This window comes from Pseudophryne corroboree, chromosome 1, assembly GCF_028390025.1.
Source record: "Pseudophryne corroboree isolate aPseCor3 chromosome 1, aPseCor3.hap2, whole genome shotgun sequence".
Lineage (NCBI taxonomy): Eukaryota > Metazoa > Chordata > Amphibia > Anura > Myobatrachidae > Pseudophryne > Pseudophryne corroboree.
In genome coordinates this window covers 71,260,586-71,274,669 of record NC_086444.1, presented here as the reverse complement: position 1 = coordinate 71,274,669, position 14,084 = coordinate 71,260,586, and the positions used below count along the sequence as shown (strand labels likewise).

General features: G+C 48.4%; 1 protein-coding gene across 1 annotated transcript in view; it reads left to right on the top strand.

Moving 5' to 3' along the window:
* Positions 1-14,084, top strand: part of ADAMTS12 (ADAM metallopeptidase with thrombospondin type 1 motif 12) — a 1,230,701-nt gene that overhangs the window by 1,140,612 nt on the left and 76,005 nt on the right. The window contains exon 22 of the mRNA XM_063960568.1: positions 1,823-1,969. Coding sequence (XP_063816638.1) covers positions 1,823-1,969 — 147 coding nt within the window. The remainder of the gene's footprint in view (positions 1-1,822; positions 1,970-14,084) is intronic.

The following is a 14,084-nucleotide window of genomic DNA, read 5'->3' as shown; positions in this document are numbered from 1 at the left end:
ACCTAAATAAACATAAGAAGAATAATAAGAATACATTTACAGTAAAGGTGCATACACACAGGGCGTTTTTGCCCAGCGTGTATACACAGTGATGATCGTGAACATCGCTGGCAGGAAAATAGCTCGGTGCATACACACTGAGCTATTTTCCCTGTGCCCAGCGATGTTCACAGGGAGGTGAAGCCCTTTCCACAGTAGGAGACTGTGGAAAGTGCTTCACTTGGCTGTTCAAACAGACCGATGGACGGCAGCGACCAGTGATGATGCGGGAGGGCGCATCAGCGCTCAACCGTTCATCGCCTGGCCATACACACTGGCCGAGTTTGAGCTCAAAGTAGCTAAGAACACCAAAAGTGACCTATTTTGAGCTCAAAATCAGCTAGTGTGTATGGGCTTTAAATCCCCTGCATTATGAAATTTTGGATCAGGTCTCTAGGTCGACAGTAACTAGGTCGACACTATCTAGGTCGACAGGGTCTCTAGGTTGACGTGTTTCTAGGTCGACATGAGTTTTTGACGATTTTTTTCTTTTTTGAACCTTTTCATACTTAACGATCCATGTGGACTACAATTGGGAACAGTAACCTGTGTAGAGCGCAGCGGTAGCAGAGCGAGGCACCTTGCCCGAAAATGCAAGGGGACACGGTGCACTAATCGGGGTTCTCGGTCACTGTCCGAAGAAAACGACACAAAAAACCCAATAAAAAACTCATGTGGACCTTTTGACCTGTCGACCTAGAACATGTCGACCTAAAGACCCTGTCGACCTAGAAACCCTGTCGACCTAGTTACTCTCGACCAATAGTGGTCGACCTAGACACTGTCGACCTAGTTACTATCTACCTTCCATACCACACCCATGAAATATACCATTAATTTAATGATACCATGAAAACATTTTGTGCAATAAAAACCATTGTATTTGCTGCAATACAGTATGTAAAACAATTTAAATATTTTAGTATAATGGGTAATGGAAACATTAAGACCCAATAACAAAAAGGAATTTTGGATATTTCCTTTTGGATCTTATGAGTAAATATTCTATTTGTCTCATTCATTAAGCTTTTTTTATTCCGCCCTGGCTCCCACTACACATGCGTGTTGGAGAAGGGATAGACCTTTGAAGATTATTACAGTATATCAATGTGAATACTACAGGATGAACACATTAGTTATAAGAAAAAGGATAATTGTAACATTATTGTATAAATCCTATAATTTATCATGTTGTCAATTATTATTGGAGCTTTGACACTTTGACTTCATTTTCTTCTTTTCCCAACATTTGACTATTTACATAATGTGTTGAAATTAAGGGGCTAAGTCAGGTTGGATCGCAAATAGCGCTCGAACCGGAATTTTTATGATTGCCCCACGGGTGCATGCACAGGGCCCATCCTGCGCATGTGCCCGCACAGAAAATTCGAACGCCTCTGTCTGTCAATCCAGCAGAGTAGTTCACGGGGTGCGGGCGACAACGCCCAGTTTCCTAGGCGGAGCGTTGTGGGGGGCGTGGCTTAAAACCGGGGGCTGCGGTAGACAAACGGGGGGGGGGGCGTGGCATGGGCATGAACGAGGCGGCTGCGTGATGTATCGCGCAGCGGCTGCGATCACAAAAATGGCGTGCTCGGTGGGGGGGGGGGGGGGTCAACGGTTAGATTGCTGGGTGGTCTTGCCCTGTGATGGGCGGCCCCCCAGCATGCGATCAAAAGGATTGCAAATTCTGCTAATCCTTACTGAATTGGGTCCTAAATCCTTAGAGTAAATTACATGACGTCAGTGTATCCCCTGATTATACTACTTACTTTTGTTTGTTCAGTGCTCAAAGACATGTGGGAATGGCGTTCGTCAAAGAGACATATTTTGCCCAAAGGAGAATCGATGTGATCTGAGGAAAAGTCCGGTCGTCATATTAAACTGCAGTCAAGAGCCATGCGTCAGCTGGAGAGCCAGTAACTGGACAGAGGTACGCTAAGTGTGCTGTGTGTTGGATATGGGAATTATGTTACAGTGTTTAAGTAATGAATAAAATGCTATTGCTGGCCATACACACTATGGTAACTTGGTCTGTTGTCACCTTGATTTTCCCCAAAATGGTCCAGTCCAGTGGCGTATTTATAATGGGTGCAGTGTGTGCGGTGCACGCGGGCCCCTGGCTCCACACTGCACCCATTTCTCCTTTACTTACCTTTCTGGTGTCCATGTGTGGGCCCCTCCTCTCCCGTCCCGTATCCGGCAGCATCGGCGCTGTTAGTGCTCTGAGAGAGCACTAGAGACTCTGGTACAGTGCCATGCGCAGGTTTCAGTAAAAAATGGCGCGGCGGCCATTTTTCCGGAGACCTGCGTATGCACTATAGACTCTGGCACTGTGCCAGAGTCTCTAGTGCTCACTCAGAGCACTAACAGCGCCGATGCTGCCGGATACGGGACGGGAGAGGAGGGGGCCCACACATGGAGACTGCACAGTGCACACGGGTCTTTTCCTCTCTAGATACGCCCATGGTCCAGTCTAAGTAGGTGTCCTCTATAAGACATAGGAGTAGATGTGATTCTTCCTTCAAGCTGCAGTCTCAACCCTTTTATCAGTGCAAGACTAGATTTCAATTGGGTTTGATACAGTTGTGTTTATATTAAAAAAATACCCCACATGTAATCAGTGGGGTGGAGGGACAGTGTTGTGCCATCAAAGCTATACCTCCATAAAAGGTCTTATGTAAGCCAACGAGAGACAGTTACAGCGGCAAATGACCAACATTTATTCACGGAGATGCCACCTTTGTATTTGTGTATTGCTAAAAGGTTTGAGTGCCAATAGGTGAATGGAGATCCGTGAAGAGTAGACTAACCTGTAAGTGTAGTGGCCTCTTTAAGATGATATTATAGAGCTCTGAAAACTCTACAGTACATCAAAGCATAATTGAGGATTTCTTCTTTCCCCTTCCAAAAAACAAATGTGGGCACCCCTTGTAAGGGATCCTATCTGAAGTTCGACACTGTTTAGGTCGACCACTATAGGTCGACAGTCACTAGATCGACAGGGTTGGAAGGCCGACAGGGTTTCTAGGTCGTCATGTGCTAGGTCGACAGGTCAAAAGGTCGACATGAGTTTTTCACATTTTCTCTGACGTCCTAGTGGATGCTGGGTACTCCGTAAGGACCATGGGGTATAGACGGGCTCCGCAGGAGACTGGGCACTCTTAAAAGAAAGATTAGGTACTATATCTGGTGTGCACTGGCTCCTCCCTCTATGCCCCTCCTCCAGACCTCAGTTAGTATCTGTGCCCGGCCAGAGCTGGATGCACCCTAGGGGCTCTCTTGAGCTTCCTAGAAAAGAAAGTATTTGTTAGGTTTTTTATTTTCAGTGAGATCTGCTGGCAACAGACTCACTGCTACGTGGGACTGAGGGGAGAGAAGCGAACCTACCTGCTTGCAGCTAGCTTGGGCTTCTAAGGCTACTGGACACCATTAGCTCCAGAGGGATCGAACACAGGCCCAGTCCTCGGTCGTCCGGTCCCGGAGCCGCGCCGCCGTCCCCCTTGCAGAGCCAGAAGAACGAAGAGAAGTTGAAAATCGGCGGCAGAAGACTCCAGTCTTCATTAAGGTAGCGCACAGCACTGCAGCTGTGCGCCATTGCTCCCTTAGCACACCACACACTCCGGTCACTGATGGGTGCAGGGCGCTGGGGGGGGGGGGGGCGCCCTGGGCAGCAATTAGATTACCTTACTTGGCGAAAAGCACATAATACAGTCTGATAAACTGTATATGTGCATTAACCCCCGCCATTAAAGTACATAAAAGGACAGAAGCCCGCCGCTGAGGGGGGCCGGGCCTTCTTCCTCAGCACACCGGCGCCATTTTCTCTTCACAGCGCAGCTGGAAGGAAGCTCCCCAGGCTCTCCCCTGCAGTATCCTGGTACACAAAGGGTAAAAAAGAGGGGGGGCACATAAATTTAGGTGCAAAACTGTGTATATAAGCTGCTATAGGGGAAAAATCACTCAGTATAGTGTACATCCCTGTATTATATAGCACTGTGGTGTGTGCTGGCATACTCTCTCTCTGTCTCTCCAAAGGGCCTGGTGGGGGAACTGTCTTCAAATAGAGCATCCCCTGTATGTGTGGTGTGTCGGTACGCGTGTGTCGACATGTCTGAGGTAAAAGGCTCCTCTAAGGAGGTGATAGAGCGGATATGTGTGTGGGAGGGTGTCTCCGTCGACAACGCCGACACCTGTTTGGATATGTGTAAGCGCTGAGGTAAAATTATTGCACAAAAGGTTAGGGAACAGAAAGGAAATCTACCCTGGTCTGTCCCTATGTCACAGAGTCCTTCAGAGTCTCTCTATGTTCACTATCCAAAATAACAAAGTATCGACACGGAGTTTAACTCCACTGTCGACTACGATAATGCAAAGTTACAGCCAAGAGGGCTAAAAGATATTCAATATATGATTATTATAATAAAAGATGATTTGCATATCACTGATGACTCATCTGTCCCTGACACGAGAGTACACATGTTAAGGGGAAGAATGCTGAGGTAAATTTCCTTCCTCTCATGAGGAAAAAGAGCGGGAATCTCCAGACAAGAGACGGCAGCTTCCCACAAGAGAATTCTCAGGCTGTATCCTTTCCCCACTAGGGCCAGGATGTGTTGAGAATCTTCCCCTTGGGTGTCCTGTTTGCACTAGCTATTCTCAGGGATCCTGCAGATAGTGTGCACATTCTAGTATACTACCCAGACCGGCGATTGTGTCGGCATGGGTTTATAGCGCTGTGGCAGCGTGGACAGGTACCTTATCAGCAGAGATTGAGACCCTAGTATGCATATAAATATTTTAAGATGCTGTCTTAAGTGATAGATATATAATTATAAAGCATGCCCAAAGGGACATGAGTATACTGGGTCCTAGAGACAAAAGCTATGTCGATTTCTGCTTGACGTGTCCTGTAGAATATACATTGGACAGATGATGCCGACTTAAGAGGCATATGGAAGGCTGAGGATTGTGTGGAGAAAGGTTCTCGGGCCTGGTCTCCACAGCTATAGCTGGTAATTCTGATATTTTGCCTTATATTCCTGCACCGCCTAGGAAAGCACAACATTATTAAATGCAGCTTTTCGAATAAAGAAACAAGAAAGTCTGAGGTGCGTCCTTTCTTGTCAGAGCCGGGGGCAGAGGAAAGAAGCTGTACAACACAGCTAGTCCCCAGGAACAGAAGTCCTCCCCGGCCTCTGCAAAAATCCACCGCATGTCGCTGGGGCTCCACAGGCGGAGCTAGGCCCGGTGGGGACACGCCTTCGTAAGTTCAGCCACAAGTGGGTTCACTCCCTGTTAGATCCCTGGGCAATAGAAATTGTATCGCAGGGATACAGGCTGGACTGTGAGAAGATGCCCCCTCACCGAGGACCCGGCGGGCTTCCCCCCAAGAGAGGGAGCCAGTGTTAACTGCAATTCGTAAATTGTATCCTCAACAGGTGGTGGTCAAGGGTCCCCTCCTTCAACAAGAGGGTGTTATTATTCGACCATGTTATAATCCCGAAACCAGACGGTTCGGTTAGACCCATATTGTATTAAAATCCCTGAACATATACCTGAAAAGGTTCAGGTTCAAGATGGAATCGCTAAGAGCGGTCATTGCAAGCCTGAAATGAATCGGGACATAAGGGATGCATACCTTCGTGTCCCCATTTATCCACCTCATCAGGCGTACCTCAGAATTGCGGTATGGGATTGTCATTACCAATTTCACCAAGGTAATGGCGGATATGATGGTGCTCCTGTGGAAGCAAGGTGTCACTATTATCACATACTTGGATGATCTCCTCATAAAAGCGAGATCAAGAGAGCAGTTGCTGGACAGCGTATCACCTTCTCTGGAAGTGAAACGGCAACACGACTGGATTCTATATATTCCGAAGTCGCAGTTGGTTCCTACAGCTCATCTGCCTCGCCTAGGCATGATCCTAGACACAGACCAGAAAAGGGTTTATCTCCCGATAGAGAGAGCTCAGGAGCTCATGACACTGGTCAGGAATCCATTGAAAACCAAAACAGGTGTCAGTGCATCACTGCACTCGAGTCCTGGGAAGGATGATGGCTTCATACGAGGCCATCCCCTTCGGCTGGTTCCATGCAAGGACAATGGAACTTACTGGACAAGTGGTCCGGATCACATCTTCAGATGCATCGGTTAATCACCCTATCCCCCAGGGCCAGGGTGTCTCTCCTGTGGTGGCTGCGGAGTGCTCACCTTCTCGAGGGCCGCAGATTCGGCATTCAGGACTGGGTCCTGGTGACCACGGATGCAAGCCTCCGAGGGTGGGGGGCAGTTACACAGGGAAGAAAATTCCAAGGTTTGGGGTCAAGCCAACAGACTTGCCTTCACATCAATATCCTGGAACTAAGGGCCATATACAACGCCCTAAGTCAAGCGGAGTTCCTGCTTCGCGACCAACCGGTTCTGATCCAGTCAGACCGCAGGGGCTCATGTAAACCGCCAGGGCGGCACAAGGAGCAGGGTTGCGAGGGTAGAAGCCACCAGAATTCTTCGCTGGGCGGAGAATCAAGTAAGCGCACTGTCAGGAGTGTTCATTCCGGGAGTGGACACGACCTCCACCCGGGAAAGTGGTGACTTCATCAGGAAGTCTTCACACAGTTTTGCAAATTGATGGAAACTGCCTCAGGTGGACTACATGGCGTCCCACCTCAATAAAAAGATAAAAAAGGTTTTACGCTGGGTCAAGGGACTCTCAGGCGATAGCTGTGGTCGCACTAGTAACACCGTGGGTGTTCCAGTCGGTCTATATATTCCCTCCTCTTCCTCTCAGACCCAAGGGCTGAGAATTGTAATAAACGGAGGAGTGTGAACAATATTCTTTGCTCCGGATTGGCCAAGAAGGACTCGGTACCCGGAACTGCAAGAAATGCTCTCAGAGGACCCATGGCCTCTGCCTCTCAGTCAGGACATGTTGCAACAGGGACCCTGTCTGATCCAAGACTTACCGCGGCTGCGTTGGACGGCATGGCGGTTGAACGCCGGATCCTAGCGGAAAAGGGCATTCCGGATGCAGTTATTCCTACGCTGATAAAGGCTAGGAAAGACGTGACAGCAAGACTTTTTCACTGTAAATGGCTAAAATAGGTTGCTTGGTGTGTGGCCGGGAAGGCCCTACAGAGGAATTCCAGGGGGGTCGATTCCTGCACTTCCTACAGTCAGGAGTGACTATGGGCCTAAAATTAGGATCCATAAAGGCCAAGATTTCGGCCCTATCCCTTTTTTCTCTCAAAAAGAACTGGCTTCACTGCCTGAAGTTCGGACGTTGTTACAGGGGTGCTGCATATTCAGCCCCTTTTGTGCCTCCAGTGGCACCTTGGGATCTTAACGTGTGTTGGATTCCTAAAATCCCACTGGTTTGAGCCACTTAAGACCGTGGAGCTAAAATATCTCACGTGGAAAGTGGTCATGCTTTTGGCCTTAGCTTGGACTAGGCGTGTGTCAGAATTGGCGGCTTTGTCATGTAAAAGCCCATATCTGATCTTCCATATGGAAAGGGCAGAATGGAGGACTCGTCCCCAATTTCTCCCTAAGGTGGTATCGTTTCGTTTGAACCAACCTATTGTGGTGCCTGCGGCTACTAGGGACTTGGAGGATTCCAAGTTGCTGGACGTAGTCCGGGCCCTGAAACTTTGTTTCCAGGACGGCTAGAGTCAGAAAAACTGACTCGCTATTTATCCTGCATGCACCCAACAAGCTGGGTGCTCCTGCTTCAAAGCAGACTATTGCTCGCTGGATCTGTAGCACGATTCAGCTTACACATTCTGCGGCTGGACTGCCGCATCCTAAATTAGTAAAAGCCCATTCCACGAGGAAGGTGGGCTCTTCTTGGGCGGCTGCCCGAGGGGTCTCGGCTTTACAACTTTGCCGAGCTGCTACTTGGTCGGGTTCAAACACTTTTGCAAAATTCTACAAGTTTGATACCCTGGCTGAGGAGGACCTTGAGTTTGCTCATTCGGTGCTGCAGAGTCATCCACACTCTCCCGCCCGTTTGGGAGCTTTGGTATAATCCCCATGGTCCTTACGGAGTACCCAGCATCCACTAGGACGTCAGAGAAAATAAGAATTTACTCACCGGTAATTCTATTTCTCGTAGTCCGTAGTGGATGCTGGGAGCCCGTCCCAAGTGCGGACTCTCTGCAATACATGTATATAGTTATTGCTTAACTAAAGGGTTATTGTATGAGCCATCTGTTGAGAGAGGCTCAGTTATTGTTCATACTGTTAACTGGGTATAGTTATCACGAGTTGTACGGTGTGATTGGTGTGGCTGGTATGAGTCTTTCCCTGGATTCCAAATCCTTTCCTAGTAATGTCAGCTCTTCCGGGCACAGTTTCCCTAACTGAGGGGCATAGAGGGAGGAGCCAGTGCACACCAGATAGTACCTAATCTTTCTTTTAAGAGTGCCCAGTCTCCTGCGGAGCCCGTCTATACCCCATGGTCCTTACGGAGTACCCAGCATCCACTACAGACTACGAGAAATAGAATTACCGGTGAGTAAATTCTTATTTTTTTTCTTTTCTTTTTTTTACTTTTTAATACTTAACGATCCACGTGGACTACGATTGGAATGGTAATCTGTGCCAAGCAAAGCGGTAGCGGAGCGAGGCACCATGCGAGGGGACACGGTGCACTAATTCGGCTCCCTAGTCACTGTACGCAGAAAACTATACCAATTTTTTTGAAATAAACTCATGTCGACCTTTTGACCTGTCGACCTAGCACATGTCGACCTAGAAACCCTGTCGACCTAGTGACTGTCGACCTATAGTGGTCGACCTAAACATTGTCGACCTAGACATAGTCGATCTAATGATCCACACCCCCTTGTAATTAGTGGGTCTGGCCATTTCAGCTGCAGCCGTTGATCACAGCTGCATAACATACCGACAGCTGGGCGAGCGCACGCTACACGCGCCACGCTATCTATTTTCCTTCCAGGGGGGTCGTGGACCCCCAAGAGGGAAAAACGTTGTCGGTATGCCGGCGGCCGGGATTCCGGCACCGGTCTGGTGGTCGCCGGGAGCCCGGCCACCGGCAACCTGAAGACCACCCCCCAATGCTCCCCTCTCAGTGCCCACTGCATATGGTTGTCTGAATTCTCCAGCACCCCCCATCTTTTAAACATTGAGGCTGCAAAAAACAATAATTTGTGGGAGGGGCATGGCCTCAGATGTGTGGGCGTGACCGAGCATGACGGACCCATTTTTCGTCATTTTGGGGGGCATGCCCAGCGCTCCCTGAGCAGCCCCCTGCTCCCCTCCCAGCATTGAATAGATGCTGCATCTATTCAAAGATCACTCGCTGCTTTGCAGAGGAGCGGGTGATCAAAGCTTCCCCCAACTGCCCCCGCCCGCGGGACAATGCTGCCCGCGGGTGGAACAGTGGGACAGTGTCCGAATAGCGGGGTTGTCCTGCTGAAATCGGGACAGTTGGGAGGTATGGGTGCACTAAAGGCCTGGTTAGAACTCTAATACCGCAGACCCCAGTAGCCCTAACTGCCCTAACTGTAGCAACTACACCCAGCTAACCTAACAAACGGCCCTGCACCAGGAGCACAATCTGCCCTTAACCTTAAGGTGCATCTTCCCCATTTAAGTGTCTCCCATTGGTATCACCATTATAAACTGTGTGGCTTCTCCGAGGGATTTTCACAAAGGGTAATGTTCCCTTTAAAAAATTTATTTAGATCATATATTGAATAATTCATTTTAATATCAGCGTATATAGGGCCTAATTCAAGGTTGATTGCAAAACAACATTTTCCTCTAATAGACAAAACCAGGTGCACTGCAGGTGGGGCAGATGTAACATGTGCAGAGAGAGTTAGGTTTGGGTGGGTTATATTGTTTCTGTGCAGGGTAAATACTGGCTGCTTTATTTTTACACTGCAATTTAGATTTCAGTTTGAACACACCCCACCCAAATCTAAAGGTGTGTACACACTGAGATTTTTGCTTGCGATTTTGACTATATAGTCAAAATCGCAAGGAAAGTTAGTGCAGATCGCAAGGTGAAAGTCACCTTGAGATCCCGATGCGATCCTGATGCGCGGTCCCGCGGGGTCGGTATCGCAAGCCCAGATAGACTGTGCAGGCAAGTCAATTTTGACTATCTAGTATAAAAGTATAGTCAAAATTGACACTTAGCCAAAATCTTACATAGCCAGTATCGCAAGCACAGTCATCTAGGCTTGCGATACCGACCACAGTCCATATCACTTTGGGGGTCATTCCGAGTTGTTCGCTCGCAAGCTGTTTTTAGCAGCTTTACACACGCTAAGCCGCCGCCTACTGGGAGTGAATCTTAGCATCTTAAAATTGCGAACGAAAGATTCTCAAAATTGCGATTACACACCTCTTAGCAGTTTCTGAGTAGCTTCAGACTTACTCGGCATCTGCGATCAGTTCAGTGCTTGTCGTTCCTGGTTTGACGTCACAAACACACCCAGCGTTCGCCCAGACACTCCTCCGTTTCTCCAGCCACTCCCGCGTTTTTCCCAGAAACGGTAGCGTTTTTTCACACACACCCATAAAACGGCCAGTTTCCGCCCAGAAACACCCACTTCCTGTCAATCACATTACGATTACCAGAATGATGAAAAAACCGTGAGTAAAATTCCTAACTGCATAGCAAATTTACTTGGCGCAGTCGCAGTGCGAACATTTCGCATGCGCACTAAGCGGAAAATCGCTGCGATGCGAAGAAATTTACCGAGCGAACAACTCGGAATGACCCCCCTTGGCCCTCATTCCGAGTTGATCGCTCGCTAGCTGCTTTTAGCAGCAGTGCACACGCTAGGCCGCCGCCCTCTGGGAGTGTATTTTAGCTTAGCAGAAGTGCGAACGAAAGATTAGCAGAACTGCTCGGAAATATTTTCATGCCGGTTCTGAGTAGCTCCAGACCTACTCCTATCTTGCGATCACCTCAGTCAGTTTAGTTCCTGCTTTGACGTAACATACACGCCCTACGTTCGGCCAGCCACTCCCCCGTTTCCCCAGGCACGCCTGCGTTTTTATCTGACACGCCTGCGTTTTTTAGCACACTCCCGGAAAACGGTCAGTTACCTCCCAGAAACGCCCCATTCCTGTCAATCACTCACCGATCAACTCAGCGACTGAAAAGCGTCGCTCAACCTTGTGTGAAACTGCATCGGCTTGTGTGAAAGTACTTCGCACGTGCGCACTGCGTACCTTGCGCATAAGTGACGATTTTTGCCCTGATCGCTGTGCAGCGAACAACGGCAGCTAGCGATCAACTCGGATTGACCACCAAAGTGAGAATCGGGCATAGCCGAAATCTCACTGTATGTACACACCTTTACTCTCTCTGCATATGTTTCATCTGCCCCACCTGTAGTGCACATGGGCCCTCATTCCAAGTTGATCGCTCGCTTGCTGTTTTTAGCAGCCGTGCAAACGCATAGTCGCCGCCCACTGGGAAGTGTATTTTCGCTTTGCAAGTGTGCGATCGCATGTGCAGCAGAGCTCTGCAAAAACAGTTTGTGCAGTTTCAGAGTAGGTCTGAACTTACTCAGCCCTTGCGATCACTTCAGTCTTTTTGGTGCCGGAATTAACGTCACTCACCCGCCCTCCAAACGCCTTGACATGCCTGCGTTTTCCCTACCACTCCCAGAAAACGGTCAGTTGACACCCATGAACGCCCTCTTTCTGTCAATCTTTTGCGATCGGGTGTGCGTATGGATTCTTTGTTAAATTCATAGCTCAGCAACGATCCACTTTGTACCCGTACGACGCGCGTGCGCATTGCGGTGCATACGCATGCGCAGTAGAGACCTGATTGCAGCACAGCGAAAATCGTCAGCGTGCAATCAACTCGGAGTGACCCCCATGGTTTTGCCCATTAGAGGAAAATTTTATTTTGCAATCAACCTTGAATTAGGCCCATACTGTATACATTCATTATTTACATCCACACTTCTGTAGCACTTAGTGGACTGTTCACCCTTGCCATAAATCCTAATTGATCTAATTAGAATAGCACATTAAAATAAAGGATCACACCTACTGGAGATCTCAAGAGAGCAATAGATTGTGCATTGTAAATTGCAACGTTTTATTGAAAGCAACTGTTAACTAAGGATGACAAATTAAAACAAATTACTTATTTCCTTCAATTAGCCGTCTTGATTCTACAACAGAGATTGCAGCGAGGGTTTAAATGGACCATTATCTAACTAGGCCAACATAAGTGTTAGGGTCATTTATGATGCACAATGCAAGACACAAAGGGCAACTAGACACCCATCTGATTATGGGGGTCAATCCGAGTTGATCACTCGCTGCCGTTTTTCGCAACGCAGCAAACAGGTTACTACTGCGTATGTACCGCAATGCGCAGGCGCGTCGTACGGGTACAAAGCAGATTATTGCTGGGTGATGAATTTAATGAAGAATCCATTCGTACAGCCGATCGCAAGGTAATTGACAGGAAGAGGGCATTGTGGGTGGCAACTGACCGTGTTTGGAAAAACGCAGGCGTGTCCAAGCGTTTGCAGGGCGGGTGTCTGACGTCAATTCCGGTGACAAAAAGACTGAAGTGATCGCAAGGGCTGAGTAAGTCCAGAGCTACTTTTTCATTCCGCTCGGCTGCACAGGTGTTTGCACACTTGCAAAGCGAAAATACACTCCCCCGTGGGCGGCGACTATGCGTTTGCACAGCTGCTAAAAGTAGCTAGCGAGCGATCAACTCGGAATGAGGGCCATTATGTCTGTGCACATCTTCTAAATGTTCTTAGCTTTGCCCAGTAGAAGTGTCAGGTCTGGGATGGAACTTTCCTTTGTACAGTACCTCTGTACGGTATGTTGAACATTTGCTAGACCAGGAGTAGGCAGTGTTTTCTTTCTGGGTGCCAGATGTCCAACATTACAAGCCTGAAAAATTCTCATCATCAGAGCAGATATTCTCAGTAGCTGCAACTAATAATCGTGGGACCCCCTGTTGATGAACAATAGTCAAATGGTCAAAAGTCATAATTATGTACCAAAATGTCTTTATCTACTGTATGCTGTTAGTATTATTGCCCATATTTATAGTGCTCTTAGACAAAAGTCTGAGTTTAAACAGAGTTTGGCGGACAAAGTTATGTATAAATAATGCAGAAGGCTTCCCACGGGTAACACACAAAATAATTAAATCTGGAATGAAATTTGATCTTAACTGGTTTATAATGCTAACGCAGATTTCTCTTACGTCCTAGTGGATACTGGGGAATTCTAGATTACCATGGGGGTATAATTCAGGTCCCCTTGAGCCTTGCACTTTAAGAAATCATTCTGTATGTGCTGGATCCTCCCTTCTATGCCCCTCCTAGCAGACTCAGTTTAGAAAATGTGCCCAAGGATCCGGGTGCATTCTGTTTGCTCTCTAGAGAGTTTTCTTCAGAAATTTGTTTTAGTTTATTATTTTCAGGCACACTGGTTGGCAACCAGTCTGCCTGCGCCGTGAGACTTAAGGGGGGGGGGGGGCCGGACTAACTTGCTTAGAGTTAATAGTCCTTCCTCCCAGCTGACAGGACACTGAGCTCCTGAGGTGCTGTTCTCACACTCCCAGAGAGTGAGCCCACGCCGGCAGCATACCGCCACCCCTTAACAGATGCTGAAGACTGAGGTGACCACGATGCGGTGAGTGTTACACCGGAGACCCGGTGCATCATGGCGGCATAAAGGGTCAGGGTCCACCTGGCTCCGGGCCGCGGTGCACACTGACTACCCAGACTGGCAACAGGTAACCGGGGACTCTGTGCTCTCATTTTTACACTATTAGAGACAGCCAGTATAATGATCTGATGGAGGGACCGCGTGCCATTATGGGGGCGGGGCTTCCCGGAGAGCGGGACCAGAAGGCAAAAGGCCCCATTTCCTGCTGCTGCTCACGGGATGCACGTGGACACTGCTCCTCCGGGACCTACTGAATCACCACTGTATTCTGGTACCAGGGGGTTATAGTGAGGGGGGAGCGCTAGTTCAGCGGTTTTACAGCTGAGGGGAAATTTACACTAAGAGG